This window comes from Pan troglodytes, chromosome 10, assembly GCF_028858775.2.
Source record: "Pan troglodytes isolate AG18354 chromosome 10, NHGRI_mPanTro3-v2.0_pri, whole genome shotgun sequence".
In the NCBI taxonomy this organism is placed as follows: domain Eukaryota; kingdom Metazoa; phylum Chordata; class Mammalia; order Primates; family Hominidae; genus Pan; species Pan troglodytes.
In genome coordinates this window covers 73,190,433-73,209,332 of record NC_072408.2, presented here as the reverse complement: position 1 = coordinate 73,209,332, position 18,900 = coordinate 73,190,433, and the positions used below count along the sequence as shown (strand labels likewise).

The following is an 18,900-nucleotide window of genomic DNA, read 5'->3' as shown; positions in this document are numbered from 1 at the left end:
AAGATGACTCACAACTTTGTCAAAAGACTAACTGACCACATTCTATACTAACTTACATAATTATTCAATTGATCCAACTAGTTTCCTAAAACACTTTGCTCTCAAAGAAGACTGATAGACTCCCAAGTTACAAAAAACCCACTATAATTTTTCACTCGAGTATTGATTATACAGTACAGACCAAAAACTCTCCAACCACCTCCATTTGCAAGGCAGAGAACAAAAGTACAACCGTATCTAATATTGAGAAGTTATCATCAAACCAACAAACCGATCAAACATGTTCTATTCTCCTCCCTGGACAAACAAATCTGCATAACAATCTGGAATGCCAGATTCAAATTTAGACTCCTGAAACTCCAGGAAGCTTGGTCCTGCAATCTGGGGACACAGGGCAAGCCTATACCACGTGCATATGTGGGCCCCACAGCCCCAAATCAAAGATCCTTCCACAATGTCTCCCTCAAAGAGCTGTCCCTTAGCCGTTCCTTGCCCCCTCTGATGCGTGGCCTAGGATTGTACATAACAGGGGGGCAAGCCACTCTCAGGAAGAAGATTGGGGAAAATGCCCCACGCAGGCAGGCAGGCAGGCTGCGGAAGTAGAGTTGGGTCATTTGGGCAGGAAATTCCAGAGTCTAGAAAGATCCCATTAACACCCTGCCTCATTGAGAAAGGGTGAAACCAGAGAAAAAGAAGGATGTGGCCCCTTAAAGTATAGGGCACAGAGCATGGACCCCTCTCACCAGGGATTAAGGGGAACATTAATGAAAATCTTAAACAGCTGTTACATTACTTTCAACAGAGACGGTTGCTAATATAAATATCCTAAAACGCCTCCCCTCTCCTGACCCTTCCCTAACCAAGACCTGTCTATCAAGTACAGTTCATTCAGGCGTCTTCCAGGAGGCCTTCTCCAACAACTTGAGCCCAGAGACACCTCCTTTCTCTAAACAGTCAAAGCATTTATATTGTAGTTTCCAAATTTAGTTCTTAATTACGCATACTTTAAAGGTTTCTTAAATCCTGTCGATAGGGCAGGTTTTGTTTCTGCAAATCAATGGTTCTCAGTCAGGGGCAATTTTCACCCCAGGAGGTATTTTGCCAAGTCTGGAGACATATTTGGTTGTCTCATTTAGTGGACAGAGGCCAGGGATGCTGCTGAACATTCTACAATGTACCGGACAGCACTCCACAACAAAGCAGTATGCAGCCTAAAATGTCAGGAGGGTTGAAATTAAGAACCTCTGCTCTAGAGTAAGAGCTCTTTGAGAATACAAAGGATGCTTACTCCTCTGATCTGCTACACTGCCAGAGTGCTGGACACACAGTAGGTCTCATTAAATATTTGTTGACCAATTGGGTGGCTATCTGGTTCCACACCTTCCTAAACATTCATTCACATGATATCTAAGCAAAATTTAGTGTGCCAGGGACCATGCTGGGCTCTGGGAATGCAACTAAGAATGAGGCACAGTTCCTGTCTGTGAGAAACTTAAAATTTAGCAGGGAAGGCAGGCAAGTGCACTCATATTTTTAATACATCATCACTAATGCACCTGTCGCTACCAGTTATTTGTATATTTCTCTGTTTATTTTCTGTCTCTCATCATTATCCTATAAATTCCAAGAAAGCAAAAATTTTATTCAGTTCACAGCTACAGACCCAGCATCTCCTATCCTACAGTAATAGTGGTAGACACAGAGTAGTAGGTATTTTGAATAACTGAAAGGATTACAATCATATGTGCATGGTATAAAGAAAACAGAGAGGAGGAGTTCTAAGCATAGCCTGGGAAGGGAAGAAGGAGTAAGGGAAGCCACCTTGAGGAGAACTAACAAGGACTGAGCATTAATTATATACTGGAAATAGTTCTAAACATTTTAAACACATTATCTAATCTAATTCTTACAACAGTCCTATAAGAAGCCCCATTTTACGGATAGAGAAATGAGCAATGAAGGCTGATTTGCTCAAGAACACAGCAAGTGATGGAATCAGAATTTGAACACAGCTGACTTCAGAACCTTTGCTCTTAACCACTATAATGCACTGTCAAGAGATGAGAGGGAACTGGCCAGGTAAAAGGCAGGAAGATGTGGCCTTCAAGTCAAGTCATTCCAGGTGGAGTGGGTGGCTCGAGCAAAACCAATATAGCCTGGCCTATTTTTAAGTATTCCAATATTAGCGAAGAATAAAAAGAAAAACTGATGAAAGATGACATTGGAGAAGTAATCAGAGCCAAATCATGAGAGAGATGTATACAGCATTGCTTCATTTATCCCAAATGAGCAGGGAACAAGCATGAGGTTTAGAATTAAATAGCTCCAGGTTGGAAATCAAACTCCATCATTTTGTTCATGGATCTGTCTAAACCTCCATATCCTCATCTATAAAACAAGGAACATACACAAACCTACTTTATAAGATTGCTTTGGGGAAAAAAAAACATATATAAGTGCTAAGAACTAGGCCTGGTATATTTTACGTATCCATTGAGGGTTAGTGATTGATTTTTGCTATTGTGATTATTGCTGATGAGATTTTTTTCCACATTTGTAAATTTGCAACATAGCTGTAGCATATTTTCTTGAGCACCAAAACTTACTAAACCCTCTTTTTCCCAAACTACCTTTTCAAAGTGAATTCCATAAACCCCCAACTTACAAACACTAAACTTACATTTTACCTGTACAGATGGCTGTACCTATGCTCCTCCCCTCCACTCCCAATGCCCTTTTCCTGCCACCAGGACAATTATGGAAATTGAGCTTTTAACATCCCTGGATTCAAAAATAGGGAAATAAAGAGGCCACATAAAGGTGGAATGGCTGAAAATAGTCGTTTGTTCAGAATTTTGAAAAAGAAAGGACTTGACTGCTTAGAGTAACGGTTACCTCTCAATGAGTCGACAGAATTTTCAAAACAACCACTTCACTGTATTAACCTCTATTCTACTTCCCAAACCCACTGGTAACAGTGATGTGCCACCTCTGCTGATAGCTAACATGCAGCCAGTACCATTAAATCCTTGATGTTTGTCCATTTCTAATGAGCCACACCTTAAATACATTCAAAGACTCCTGGCTTCGTCTTACCACCCAGCCCACTTTTCTATGGTGGTCTCCATGGGTGACTTAATAACTTTCCATACAGTAAATACATCAGGCACTTCCAAATCTCTCCACCTTGATCTTTGCTGTTCTCTCTGCCTGGCATATACTTCTATCCTCACCTGTTACCACTATGCCACCCTACCATCCTTGGAGGCTTACTCCAAACACCACCTCCTCTCTGAAACCCAATTTCCCTCCCTTCAGTAGAATTAAATGTCATGTTCTGGGAACGTCCCCAGCACTTCACTGGTGTTTCTATTGTTATAACAATCACGTATTAAACAGAGGTATGTGGCAAGCATCATTCCAGGTACTGTCTATATGCTATCATGTAATTTTCACCACAAACTTGTAAGACATTCTTACAAGCCCCAATTTACAAATGGAGGAACTGAAGCTCTGAGATTGGACTTACCAATGATTGCACAACTAGAAAGGGATACAGCCAGAATTCCAACCATGTTCTGACAGCTCCCAAATCCATAAGGTTTTCACTCTGCTATGTTTCCTGTCTTTGATGGCCCTATTTCCAGTTAGTTAATTATATACATTATCTGTCTTTTCCATGGGATTATAGCAACTCCCTTGAAGACCAGGGCATGTTCATTTTCATAAATGTGGATAATGATATATCAATTTATACAAGATTCTTATGAGGATTAAATGAGACAATACATACTAGCATAGTGTCAGGCAGATAATAAGCACCTAATAACTTGTTAGCTTAATTGTTACTATTATTGTTACCATGTCAGGTGCCACGAATAAAGCCTTGCACATAAATTCTGAATTCAGGTTCATTTCTGAGGATCTGATGGAAGAAACAAACACTGCTTTGGTTTGGCATTTCCCACAGTATCACTTAATCAAAAGCAACAAGAATTAAGAAAGTTTCTATAATAGGATCTATTGATTCCTTTATCTTTCTATCACCACATAAACATTAGGAAAACTTCCTGTTCTATCCAAAACTCTTACAGCTTTCTTACTTTCTTCCTGCCATCTCCTACGCAGTTTGACAAGGTTCTTCTCTGAGAATTCAGTACATATCAAGTACTGAGCTAGAAGAAGAAAATTACAAAAGTAAATGGAAGCACAGAGGGCAAAATAAAATCTTAAATTTTGGTGTTTATAAACATAGTGAAACACTCTCTTTTCTCTTCACAGAATTTAACCGTATGTTAAGTCATCGTATTTATTTGTGTGTCAATCATCCTCTACTAGGAGGTAAGCTCTTAGAGGAGGCAATCTATCCATCCTATTCACTGCTATCCCCCAGGGCCTAACACATATCTGATGTAGAGTAGTCACTCATGAAATATTGGTTAATTGACTGATTGCAAATGTTTGTATTTATGTATGTATACACATCTATATTTTTATACATATATGACACCATTCCATGATTTGTGAATAAATGCACCTATATCTCAACATATAAGTGCACCTTGTGCATTTGTGTGCATATATCTGTATTTATGCAGAAGATGTTTCAGACTGGAGAAAAACAGATGCTTGTTTGTCAAAGTTGTGTCTCCTTAACATGATAATGGCTTCTGACTGACCGGTCTAATATTTAACAAATAAACACTACTGCCATATACTGACAATCCAAATGTTAAAGAACATTAAATGTGCAGGTAAAAAATAATTAACTCAAACCATGAAACTTCTCCTACCTTTCAAAATGTCTTGTCCCTGTTCATTAGCGTTAAGTGTACATGGCTGGGGAGAGGGGTAGGGACCAATAACGTTTACCTGTAAATCTGGCAGGAGAAACATTCCAAATTCTCATGGGCTGCCCAGATTTCCTTATTTAAGTTGTAACATATACCAGAAATATAATTTATAACAATTATAAGGCAACCATTTTCTGGGTACACAATGTACCAGATACTTGGCATCAGTTTTTATTAAAAATGTAAACCTTCTAACAACTCTGCAATGTAGATAAACAAGAAAGCCAGGACTCAAAAAATATAGTAACTTGCCAAAGATTCTCTGCTGTTTATCTAGTCACGGCATACTCAGTGTAGAAATGCAGAATTCTACTCTGAAGCTCAAACTTATTTCAATAAGCAATGGTGCCTTTTACATGCTTTTACAGCCACTAACTTTGAGGGATATGTGTTTAGGTAGTTTTCATAGTGTGTGGATTTTAATAAGTAATTCTCTGCACATAGAGACCAGACCAAATAACAGCCAAACACACTGAAAATTACTCCAGGCTACAGAAAGCAAGGAACAAATGTGTCTCAGAAACTATCAGCCTGTGTGTCTCAGAATTTGAAGCATTTTCCACTTGATTGTGTCCTCCAACAAGAAATCTATCCTCTAAGAGGGCTTCATTATTCCTCCTCCTATATTAAAAAAATGGACTCTTTCATTGCAAACCAATGGGAAGTTCTTAACTCATTTCCTTAGATCACTTGAAATGAAAGTGCTTTCTGTCTTTAGGGAAAATAATTGCTGGATGTGATGCCTTTTGCCTGCTTTTGAGTCCCACAATCAATACTGTGAAGGAAAGAAAAAATTAACCCTTAGATACTTTTAGGAAGAGTGAGGTTATTTTTAAATTCAATGATGATAGAGTTCTAAAAAGGGAGAAGGAAAGTCCTCCCTTCCAAGGAGAATGCAGTTGCCTTCCTCTAAACAAATTGGCTCTGTTATCTTTTTAATCCTCTTTCCAGGAGGAGGCCTGAGAAGGAGATGGAAACCATATGTTTAAAAAGTTTTTTAAAATGTATAGATGCTCCTGAATATTTGTAAATAACTGCAGTGAAAAATGTTTACATTAGAACTCACCTGCCCTTGCACTGATTAGAAAGATCCTCTACAGAGCAGAGGAGATCATTTCCAACCACCCAGACCACTACAATCACAGGAAGAAGCCAACAGCAGCATCTTCAGCCCTAGAGACTAAAGGTGAAAGGGGCACCTCGCAGTGGTGGAAGCACCCGTGTGTTCCCTCAACATGCCTGGGGAGGTGGAGAGGAAGGGGAAGCAGCTCTGCCTTCCCTCCAATCTAACTACACAACCCCTGCTGCCGTAACTTATTTTTAGACATTTAATCTAAAATTCCCAGAAAGGAAGCGGATCTACAACCTCTGAGTGATCCTCAGAGTTCTGATTTCCAACCTGGCTTGGGGATTTTGTTTGTTTTCTGACTTCAGGTGCCTACTTAAAGTACATCTCCCATCTTCCAGAGGCATCCACAGCCTAAGCCAATAAAAAGAGCTGGGAGCTTTGGAGCTTTAAGTGATGAAAAATCCAGCACCCACAGGTCAAAAGTAATGACCTTGGGGAAGTTACTCATCCTTCTAAAGAATCAATTTGTGGTCAACAAGATGAGATAATAATACTAGAAAGCTGTTCGAGATTTCAACACAAAAATTGCACAGTATCGTCTCTTAGTAGGATGTCAGTCAGTACTATGCACTTGCTGTGGGCACACTGCGCAAAGCTGCGGGATCCGTCCATGTATCTACTGCCCATCACTCCGACGTTGGGAACTTATGTTACCGACTGTGCACTCCACCTCGGGGAGATGCCTTTTACCTGCTTCTTGTTCCCTACAGCTTCAAATGTCTGCAGAGCCCAAGAGGTAAATTCTCATTAAGTGCAAGAGACTAAGTTATCCTGGGTTCTCCTTCCCTCTGTTTTGTTTATCCGTAAATTGTTAAATAAAACTCCGCTTTGGGAAGAAATGCGTCGAGTCTTTACATGCGCAAAGCAGGTGTCTGCACATCTCTGGGGATCAGGGGTGGGGAAGGAACCCTGACTAAAGTCTCCAGGTTGGGAATGGCACAAATGGAGGGAAAGGACATGGAAGAGCGGATGAAAGGGATGCCTCTGCGAGGCGGTGCAAGGCGGTCCTCGCCGGTGACCCTGTCCTCTGCACTCGGGGAGGAAAGGACGCTAGAGGGGAGGAGCCGCGAGGGCAGGAGTACCTGAACGCTCTGGCCGCGGTCTGGTTCCTCCTCCACGCCGTGCCCTGTTGCAGCACCCCCTGCACGATCTCTTTCTCGTTGGGCAGCCGGTAGACGGGGAAGATGTAGAGCCAACAGAGGACCACGACACAGAGGGCACTGGCTCCCATGGGCAGCCGGGTCCGCGGGAACTTCCACGCCAGTACAGCCATGGCCCCTCTGGACGTTTGTCGCCGGGCCCGCCCGCAGGGGCTCATCGCAGCCCCGGCGTCCCAGGGGCGGGGGCCGGGGCCTCAGCACAAAGCTAGGCGAAGTGGCAGCGGAGGGTCCCCCACCGCCAGCCCCCCATGCACACACACCTTTGGTTCTCTTACTTGCAAGCGCACGCACGCTTCTTCGGCCCGGTCGGCCCCAAAGGTCAGCGCAAGGATTTTTTCAAATGCAACTTTTCCAAGGATTTCTTTCTAGGGGAAGTGGCTGGGGGTGAAGTCACGATCTATGGCCATGGTCGCTTCCCCTGCAGAAGGCGGGCGCTGGGGTCTCCGAGTGCGCAGAGAGCGGCGGCGGCGAGTCGCTCCCGCCGGTTCTGCAGCATCACGGTCGCCCTCGGCGAGGGTCCGGGAGAAGGCTCGGCTCCCTCCCAGACATTTGGCCCGTGGCGTCCCCTTGTCCCCTCCGAGCGATGCTCCTGCGCCCTTCGCCGCCTCCCGCGCTGCTGCGCCGCCAGGCAACCCCCCCCCACCCACCCGCCCCGAGACGCGCTCTCTGCGCCGCACCAAGTCCTTGGAAATTTCCACGACGGCCCGGGACCGCTATCCTGCCCCGGGCTCCTCCGCCTCGCCCGCCGGGACCCTCGCTCTCCACCCCTCCCGGAGAAGAAAAGAACTCGCTCTCATCAGTTAATTCAGCGGCGCGCCGCAGCCTTCCGCTGCGCCCCGGACTTCGCAGACAAACGCCCAGGGATTGGTGGAAATCAAGGTCTCCCCCTCCCTCCCCCACCCGCAAAATTGCCTCCTTCGACCCGATCCGAGCCGCGACACTCGCCCAGAGCGCGCAGCCCTCACTCGTACCCTTGTTCTTTGGAGATAACGGCAGACAATAAAAAACAACAGCCCCCCGCCAATAGAAATATATCAGTCCCTGAGTGTGGCGGAGACTGGCTAATATCCTGATCCTTCGACAAGCGGCCGGTGTGCCCAGGCTGTCACCCTGCTGCCGTCACCCTAGTCTTTCTCTAACTGGTTGGATATTAACCCGCAGCCAGGCGCGAGGAGGCTGGCGGAGATTTATTCCTTCCTGGGCCCCCACCCCCATTAGCCGGTCCCGGACCCGCGGCCCGTGTGTGTGTGTGCGCGCGCGCGCGCACACACACACACACACACACACGCACACACGTTCACGGGCGCAAGCGAGCGCGCGCACGAGGAGGTGCGTGCACTCCGGGGTCCTCCGCCTCGCCTCCTCCCTGAAAGGAAAGACAGTGCTGCATCCAGATGTGCAGGCAGCTGGTGCCCAAACACTAGACCTCAAGATGTCACATTGCCTTGGAGGCGCGCGGCCTTTTAGATTAAAGGACCGTTGGTTCTTAGACGTCCTTCTTGCCCTTCTTGCTTGTGATAAGCGATAAGCTTATCGCAACCCCGACCTTGGAAAAGCGCCACCCGCCTTGACCCACCGAGCCGAGAGAGTCGCTGTTAGCCATTTCTGCTCGCCCCGGCGGCCGACGCATAGCTCGGGTACCTCCTAGCGGTCGCCTATTCTATTTGCTTAAGCATCTCGTCAAGCATAAAGTGTGCAAGGACAAAGAAGAAACCTGGTCAGCTTAGTCATCACGAAAACAAAATCTAAGGCTATAACTCCATTTGTTCAGCCGACCAGGCTGCGGTGCCTGGTATCTTTGTCTAGCATCCGTCTCCACTGAGAGGTGGAACTTGAGAAGTTGATGCAAAGTTAGTTTTCGAAAAGCGAAGTAGCATCCCAGATGACCACTTTAGTGTCATTTTCTCAACAATACTGTGCTCTTAGTTGAGTGACCTACTGCCCTCCACCGGCAGGCATGCCCCAGAAATCTCTGTCCTACTTAGGTAAATCAGTAGAGACAGGGGAAACCTTGAAATCCCAGTCACATCTTACCACAGTGGAGGCTGATACAGATTCTTTAAAATGAAGATCATCTTAAGTCCTGCAAAGTAACCAGCCAACTCTCTTCTATCCTGGAAAAGGGGAAGGGAAGGGGGGGCTTTTCCTACTTGCCTGGGCTTTGGATAAATCATCTGCCATCTTTGATCTTATAATTTAAGTAAAACACAAACCATTCCCATTTTTCTTCCTCAAGTTCAAGGGGTATTTGTAGAGTAAATAACAAAGAAATAAACTGACAAACAAAACTAAGGCATATTACAGTTATGAAGGGGCTATGTAAATGTTTCCCTATTTAATATCATAAGAATGCATTAAAGTCATGCTTTATATCAAAAGATCTGTGTGACACAATGTGCTGTTTTTCTTTCTTCTGCAAACTAAGAATTCTCTTACCTTGGTGGGCTTTTGCCCACCCAACAATCCAAACTTATTCCCTACTTTTTCTTAACATGAGCACCAAATCTAATCAGGTCATCGCTCTCACCCTTCCAAGTCACACTACATTGGTCCGTTCTCACATTACTATAAAGAATACCACTGAGACTGGGTAATTTGTAAAGGAAAGAGGTTTAATTGACTCACAGTTCCACATGGCTGAGGAGGCCTCAGGAAACTTACAATCCTGGTGGAAGGCAAAGTGGCATGTCTTACTTGGTGGCAGGCAAGAAGGAGAATGTGTGTGTAGGATGAACTGTCAAACACTTATAAAACCATCAGATCTCGTGAGAACTCACTATCATGAGAACAGCCTGGGGGAAACAGCCCCCACGATCCAATCACCTCCCACCAGGTCCCACCCTGGACACAGGGGGGTTACGGAGATTACAATTCAAGATAAGATTTGGGTGGGGACACAGAGCCAAACCATATCACACACAGGTCTCAGTTCTGTCACAGTGTTGTGATCCGCTCATGTGATGTGTGTTTGTTTTTGGTTTTTTTTTCCTCCCCATGTATAAATCCAGTGCATTATTCAAGACCAAGCCAAGTTATCTAGAAAGTTCTCATTCAATAATGTGTTCCCAGGACACCTAAAACACAGACTTTATGAGAACTCAATAAATATTTGTGGTATCTGCTTCTACTCTCTTTGACCTCCTGTTCTGATGTCATAGTATTTGCTGGCTCTGACTGATGATTAAACACTTAGTTGTGTTGTGTTGTGTTGTGTTGTCTTGTATTGCTAGTATTTTTCATATATAACTATGTCTCACCAACTAGGCAGGAAGGGGAGTTTTATGTGTCAAATGAAAAGCCTGTGCTTTTGATCAAATTAGGACTCCACAGGGCATGGCTAAGTGTCTAGGAGAAGAGCAAGAACAATATTTCACATTTTCTTCATGTTCCTCCAGGTATCAACTCGGGCACTTCAACAAATAATTGTTGCTTGGTTTTATAATGAGATCCTCAAACTTATTCAGTCTATTGCCAAGGCATCACTGTTTAAGGAAAAGTATGAACCCCCAAGTTTTAATGTTTTAAATAAAATATTTTAATTGATATTTAGCCATCTTGTTTGTATGACTTATAGTAAGTAGCTTAGGTATTCTTTTATACTTCTGCATCTGAGTATGCTTAGCGGACACAAACAGGATTTCCTCAGGGACTAAACAACTTTTAAAACTCTATAAATGTGTAGTAGAAAAATGTAAAGGCAGGAGTCCAGATTAAACAGAATTGTCAGTGATTTGAGATAAAATTTTAAAAGGTCAATCTTCAGTCTCTGCTCAAGTTCTTCTTGTCAGAATGGCTTGGAATGGCCAGTCAAAAGCATAAAATGATGCCTGTTTCACAACCAATTACAACACCAAGGTAAATAAGGTTGTAGATTGAGAAAGGTTATAAATATAGTTTATCTGAATAAATGCATTTATTTATCTCCACTCCCTATTGTGACCTCACTAAAAGAAGAGTAAAGGAGTAAAAGAGAAAAAGATTCAGAAGAACAAGAAAAAAAGAAGGAATACAAAAGCAGACAAAGGATGTCAAAAAGTTCACAAGCAGGAAAGCAATTAAACAAGTGTTAACTGACTCATCAGGAGAGAGAAAGGTCTGGGCCTTCAAGTAACTCTGTGTGTGTGTGTGTGTGTGTGTGTGTGTGTGTGTGTGTGTGTGTGTCCACGTGCACAGAAAATTGAGGAGCATAGAGAGAAGCCAACAAGAATCAAGCTAATTTGTACTAGAGAGTTCTTGAAAGGCTCAGAAACGAAGGCACCTAGGACCTCTGGAGATGGAGGTAATGAATGAAACAAACTAAGAGGTTTGTTGGAAATCTTTAAAAAGGAGCAGTTGAAACATCTAGATCTTATTCCCCAACCTGGCTTAAAACAGGAGGTTAAATCTCTAGAGACTGACCAGCACAAAAGAGAAGACCTACAGATTCTGATATGTTTAAGATATCTCCAACCGAATGGCCAAATCCCTGTCTAACACCCTCTAGTGAGACCCATTAGTGGATAAGCTCTGCCTACACCGAGTTTCGTGGCCTCTTTTTCAGGCCTCCTTCTTAAATATGAGGGGAGAGTCAAGGATCCCTAGACATTTGAAGAGAGTCTCCAACATGAAAGTAGAGACAAAACAAGCAAATAATCACACACAGAAATCAACTCTAGGAAAAAATGATAATGCAGGAAACATAAGAAATCTTCAATAAAAACCATAATTAATATTCTCACATGGACTGAGACACAATCCAATGAAGCAAGAACAAAAGGAATGTTCAGATGACTAAAAATAAAGTCCTTTGAAACTTAAAATATGGTAACAAAATATATAACAGAATTCATAGAAAAGTTGAATTACAAAGTTGAAGAAATATCCCAGAAAGTAGGCCAAAAATATAAAAGACGGTAAATAAGATAATAAATTATAGGCTCAAAGAAAAAATAAATATCCAAACAACAAGAAACAAAAAGCAGAAGATTTTCAAAGACATACTAAAAAGAATCCTAAAATTTACGGATTCATTAAGGACTCAATAAAATGAATTTTTTAAACCTACACCAAAGGTATATAACACTGAAATTTTAGAAAATAAGAAACAGAAAATAATGGAAGTTTAAAGAAGAAAATGCATGCAAAAGATTGGAAATTATGTTGGGATTAGATTTATTTAAAGCAAGAAAGCTGAAAATCAACAACTTTACTTGGGCTCAACAAAGAACTAAAGTTACAAGGCAATTCCCCCCTCCTCCAAAATGGAGAAATGGACAAATCCAGAGCCAGAGTTGAGGTATGTTTATCTGGAGCAGAAGATGTTGAAGCCATAAACTGGTAGGAACGCTTCAGTGGTCATTTGGAATTGGCATACTGGAATTGCTGGAGGCTGAGTGTGGACTAGAGTGAAAGGGAGAAACTCCTGGGGATCACAATCAGGAACTCCTGGAGATCATAGTCAGATGGGCCTCCACACTTTTTATGAGTTTTACCTCCAAGAATCTCACTGACACAGGATGGGGGCCAGGGAAGTATTGGGTAAAAAAGGACAGTGTCCCTGGAGATGGCTCCACCCTCAGGCCTGTGCCCACAGACCTAAGTGAGAACAGGCACTCCTGTTTTCGTGCCCAAATGTTGCATTTTCCAAGACCGCTCTGGCCTACCATGCCCCCCATCCTGTTCCCATATAAACCTAAGGTCTTAGCAGGCACAGACGCAAGCAGCTGAAGGTTGAGCGAAGCAGAAGAACACACCAGCAGACACCAGCAGACCGGCAGACCAGCAACGGCAGAACGACATGGCAGAGAAAGAGAGAAGAGCAGGGACATCTGGATGCCAAGAGGAGTTCGGCCTGGGGCGGTTAGAGAAGAGTCTGGCAGCTGGGCAGCCCAACTCTTGAGGAAGACCACATTTCCACTCCATCCCCCTCTTCCAGCTCCCCATCCATCTTGCTGAAAGCCACCCCCACCACTCAATAAAACTTTGCACTGATCCTTCCAGCCCACATGTGATCCGATTTTTCCAACACACACTGGGCAAGAGCTCAGGATACAGAAAGCTGTCACACTGGCCCTCTGCCCTTGCAATAAGGCAGAGGGTCTATTGAGCTGATTAACACAAGCTGTCTGCAGACAGCAAAGCTGAAAAAGCACACTGTAACACATGCCCACTTGGGCTTTGGGAGTCGCAGACACCCATCCCTAGATGCTGCCATGGGGCCAAAGCCCAAAAGTGCTCCACACAGCCTCTGCACCTGCCCATCTGCATGCTCCCCCTAGGAGTTTGAGTAGCAGGGCCACCGAAGGAGCAAGCCACACCCCTGTTGCATGTCCTGTGAGGAGAATAAGGGAACTCTCCTGTTTCATCATCAGGTTTTCAGGAAGAGAAACTGAGAAAGATCATCTTAAGGTTTTACATGGGTAGAGAAGAGTAACCACTATGAAATATACCCAGAAGATTATCTACAACAAAGCCCTACTCTTCAGGGCAGAAAACCTTACCATATCATTATCTCATCTCAGGGAAGGGCATTTCTTCCACCCCAATCCCCTCTAGGCTTTCTATCTCTCCTAAGCTGGGAAAATAAAGCTAAGAAACACTTGCAAAGTTCATTGTCCAAGGACACAGGGCCACTAAACACTAAAATGTAATAATAAGATTATAGAACATTTCTCATCTCCCACACCTTATCACCACACCAGTATGGCTCTGATATAGTATCAACGGATTACAGCTGAAAAAGATACAAGACACAGATTCTCTCTGAGGAGAAGTACTTAGACAAGCCCAGACAGGAGAAACAAAAACTAGAACATTGGAGAAATTTGAAGACTGATACTCACAGCTATAGCAAACATTAAACACAGCCCAAATCTTAGCCAAATTAACATAAAAGTTCACACTTGAAGGCCTGTTTACCTTTGCTTGTATTACCCAATACATCATATCTGCCTTTCAACAAATAATTACAAGGCAAGAAAAAAATTCTGAAGAGACAAAATAAGCATCAGAACCAGTCACCACACAAAACATAAGGCATACATGTTGGAATTATTGGACAGAGAATTTAAAATCACTATGATTAAGATGTTAAAGGCTTTAATAAAAAAGTAGACAACATGCAAGAACAGATGGCTGATGTAAGCAGAGACATGGAAACTCTAAGAAAGAATCAAACAAAAATGCTAGAAATCAAACCCACTATAACAGAAATGAAGAATGCCTTTAATGGGCTCATCAGTGATTAGATCTGGCTGGGGAGAGAATCAGTAAGCCTGAAGACAATAAAAATTTGCCAAGCTGAACCACAGGACAATTTCAAAGGGTGTAACATAAAAGTAATTGGAATACCAGGGGAAAAAAAGAAAGAAAAAGGAACAGAAGAAATATCCAAAGGGATAACAGCTGAGAATTTTCCAAAAGTAATGACAGACACCAAACCACAAATTCAGGAACCTCAGAGAACACCAAGCATGATAAATCACACACAAAAAATACATGGGTATATCATATTCAAACTACATAAAACCAAATACAAAGAAAAAAATCTTGAAAGAAGCCAGAGCGGAAAAAAACACCTTACCCATGGAGGAAAAAGTTAAGAATTACAACTGACTTTTCAACAAAAACCATACAAGTAAGCAGATAATGGAGTGAAATACTTAAACTGTGAGGGGAAAAATCACAACCTAAGATTCTAAATTGAGTGAGATTGTCTTTCAAAAGTGAAAGATAAATAAATACTTTCTTCAGGTGATTTCTGCATTTCCAACTGAGGAACGCAGCTCCTCACCAGCAACGGAACAAAGCTGTACGGAGAATGACTTTGACGAGTTGAGAGAAGAAGGCTTCAGACAATCAAACTACTCCGAGCTACAGGAGGAAATTCGAACCAATGGCAAAGAAGTTAAAAGCTTTGAAAAAAATTAGACGAATGGATAACTAGAATAACGAATGCAGAGAGGTCCTTAAAGGACCTGATGGAGCTGAAAACCAAGGCATGAGAGCTATGTGATGAATGCAGAAGCCTCAGTAGCTGATGCAATCAACTGGAAGAAAGGGTATCAGTGATGGAAGACGAAATGAATGAAATGAAGCGAGAAGGGAAGTTTAGAGAAGAAAGAATAAAAAGAAACGAACAAAGCCTCCAAGAAATATGGGACTATGTGAAAAGACCAAATCTACGTCTGATTGGTGTACCTGAAAGTGATGGGGAGAATGGAACCAAGTTGGAAAACACTCTGCAGGATATTATCCAGGAGAACTTCCCCAATCTAGCAAGAGAGGCCAACATTCAAATTCAGGAAATACAGAGACCGCCACAAAGATACTCCTCGAGAAGAGCAACTCCAAGACACATAATTGTCAGATTCACCAAAGTTGAAATGAAGGAAAAGTTAAAGGCAGCTGGAGAGAAAGGCCGGGTTACCCACAAAGGGAAGCCCATCAGATGAACAGCTGATCTCTCAGCAGAAACTTTACAAGCCAGAAGAGAGTGGGGACCAATATTTAACATTCTTAAAGAGAAGAATTTTCAACCCAGAATTTCATATCCAGCCAAACTAAGCTTCATAAGTGAAGGAGAAATAAAATATTTTACAGACAAGTAAATGCTGAGAGATTCTGTCATCACCAAGCCTGCCCTAAAAGAGCTCCTGAAGGAGGCACTAAACATGGAAAGGAACAACCAGTAGCAGCCACTGCAAAAACATGCCAAATTGTAAAGACCATCAAGGCTAGGAAGAAACTGCATCAACTAACGAGCTAAACAACCAGCTAACATCATAATGACAGGATCAAATTCACACATAAAAATATTAACTTTAAATGTAAATGGGCTAAATGCTCCAATTAAAAGACACAGACTGGCAAACTGGATAAAGAGCCAAGACCCATCAGTGTGCTGTATTCAGGAAACCCATTTCACGTGCAGAGACACACATAGGCTCAAAATAAAGGGATGGAGGAAGATCTACCAAACAAATGGAAAACAAAAAAAGGCAGGGGTTGCAATCCTAGTCTCTGATAAGACAACCTTTAAACCAACAAAGATCAAAAGAGACAAAGAAGGCCATTACATAATGGTAAAGGGATCGATTCAACAAGAAGAGCTAACTATCCTAAATATATATGCACCCAATACAGGAGCACCCAGATTCATAAAGCAAGTCCTTAGTGACCTACAAAGAGACTTAGACTCCCACACAATAATAGTAGGAGACTTTAACACCCCACTGTCAACATTAGACAGATCAACAAGACAGAAAGTTAACAAGGATACCCAGGAATTGAACTCAGCTCTGCACCAAGCAGACCTAATAGACAAAGGTCTATTAGGTAGACCTATGACTATTATAGACCCCAAATCAACAGAATATACATTCTTTTCAGCACCACACCACACCTACTCCAAAATTGACCACATAGTTGGAAGTAAAGCACCCCTCAGCAAATGTAAAAGAACAGAAATTATAACAAACTGTCTCTCAGACCACAGTGCAATCAAACTAGAACTCAGGATTAAGAAACTCACTCAAAACCACTCAACTACATGGAAACTGAACAACCTGCTCCTGAATGACTACTGGGTACATAATGAAATGAAGGCAGAAATACAGATGTTCTTTGAAACCAATGAGAACAAAGACACAACATACCAGAATCTCTGGGACACATTCAAAGCAGTGTGTAGAGGGAAATTTATAGCACTAAATGCCCACAAGAGAAAGCAGGAAAGATCTAAAATTGACACCCTAACATCACACTTAAAAGAACCAGAAAAGCAAGAGCAAACACATTCAAAAGCTAGCAGAAGGCAAGAAATAACTAAGATCCGAGCAGAACTGAAGGAAATAGAGACACAAAAAACCCTTCAAAAAATTAATGAATCCAGGAGATGGTTTTTTCAAAAGATCAACAAAATTGATAGACCACTAGCAAGACTAATAAAGAAGAAAAGAGAGAAGAATCAAATAGACCCAATAAAAAATGATAAAGGGGATATCACCACTGATCCCACAGAAATACAAACTACGATCAGGGAATACTACAAACACCTCTATGAAAATAAACTAGAAAATCTAGAAGAAATGGATAAATTCCTCGACACATACATCCTCCCAAGACTAAACCAGGAAGAAGTTGAATCTCTGAATACACCAATAACAGGCTCTGAAATTGAGGCAATAATCAATAGCTTACCAACCAAAAAAAGTCCAGGACCAGATGGATTCACAGCTGAATTCTACCAGAGGTACAAAGAGGAGCTGGTACCATTCCTTCTGTAACTATTCCAATCAATAGAAAAAGAAGGAATCCTCCCTAACTCATTTTATGAGGCCAGCATCATCCTGATACCAAAGCCTGGCAAAGACACAACAAAAAAAGAGAATTTTAGACCAATATCCTTGATGAACATCGATGCAAAAATCCTCAATAAAATACTGGCAAACCGAATCCAGCAGCACATCAAAAAGCTTATCCACCATGATCAAGTGGGCTTCATCCCTGGGATGCAAGGCTGGTTCAACATAAGCAAATCAATAAATGATTTGCATATAAATAGAACCAAAGACAAAAACCACATGATTATCTCAATAGATGCAGAAAAGGCCTTTGACAAAATTCAACAACTCTTCATGCTAAAAACTCTCAATAAATTAGGTATTGATGGGATGTATCTCAAAATAATAAGAGCTATCTGTGACAAACCCACAGCCAATATCATACTGAATGGGCAAAAACTGGAAGCATTCCCTTTGAAAACTGGCACAAGACAGGGATGCCCTCTCTCACCACTCCTATTCAACATAGTGTTGGAAGTTCTGGCCAGGGCAATCAGGCAGGAGAAGGAAATAAAGGGTATTCAATTAGGAAAAGAGGAAGTCAAATTGTCCCTGTTTGCAGATGACATGATTGTATATCTAGAAAACCCCATCGTCTCAGCCCAAAATCTCCTTAAGCTGATAAGCAACTTCAGCAAAGTCTCAGGATACAAAATCAATGTACAAAAATCACAAGCATTCTTATACACCAATAACAGACAAACAGAGAGGCAAATCATGAGTGAACTCCCATTCAGAATTGCTTCAAAGAGAATAAAATACCTAGGAATCCAACTTACAAAGGATGTGAAGGAACTCTTCAAGGAGAACTACAAACCACTGCTCAATGAAATAAAGCAGGATAAAAACAAATGGAAGAACATTCCAAGCTCATGGGTAGGAAGAATCAATATCGTGAAAATGGCCATACTGCCCAAGGTAATTTATAGATTCAATGCCATCCCCATCAAGCTACCAATGACTTTCTTCACAGAATTGGAAAAAAACTACTTTAAAGCTCATATGGAACCAAAAAAGAGCCCGCTTCTCCAGGTCAATTCTAAGCCAAAAGAACAAAGCTGGAGGCATCAAGCTACCTGACTTCAAACTATACTACAAGGCTACAGTAACCAAAACAGCATGGTACTGGTACCAAAACAGAGATATAGACCAATGGAACAGAACAGAGCCCTCAGGAATAATGCCACATATCTACAACTATCTGATCTTTGACAAACCTGACAAAAACAAGAAATGGGGAAAGGATTCCCTATTTAATAAATGGTGCTGGGAAAACTGGCTAGCCATATGTAGAAAGCTGAAACTGGATCCCTTCCTTACACCTTATACAAAAATTAATTCAAGATGGATTAAAGACTTCAATGTTAGACCTAAAACCATAAAAACCCTAGAAGAAAATCTAGGCAATACCATTCAGGACATAGGCATGGGCAAGG

At 42.2% G+C, this 18,900-nt stretch overlaps 1 protein-coding gene across 5 annotated transcripts in view; it reads right to left on the bottom strand.

Moving 5' to 3' along the window:
- ST8SIA1 (ST8 alpha-N-acetyl-neuraminide alpha-2,8-sialyltransferase 1) overlaps positions 1-18,900 on the bottom strand; it is a 192,879-nt gene that overhangs the window by 133,314 nt on the left and 40,665 nt on the right. The window contains 1 exon segment of one of the 5 annotated variants that reach the window (NM_001037303.1): positions 7,065-7,300. The exons of the other annotated variants lie outside the window; for them this stretch is intronic. Within the exon segment in view, the coding sequence (NP_001032380.1) occupies positions 7,065-7,300 (236 nt within the window). 5 annotated transcript variants of the gene reach the window in all.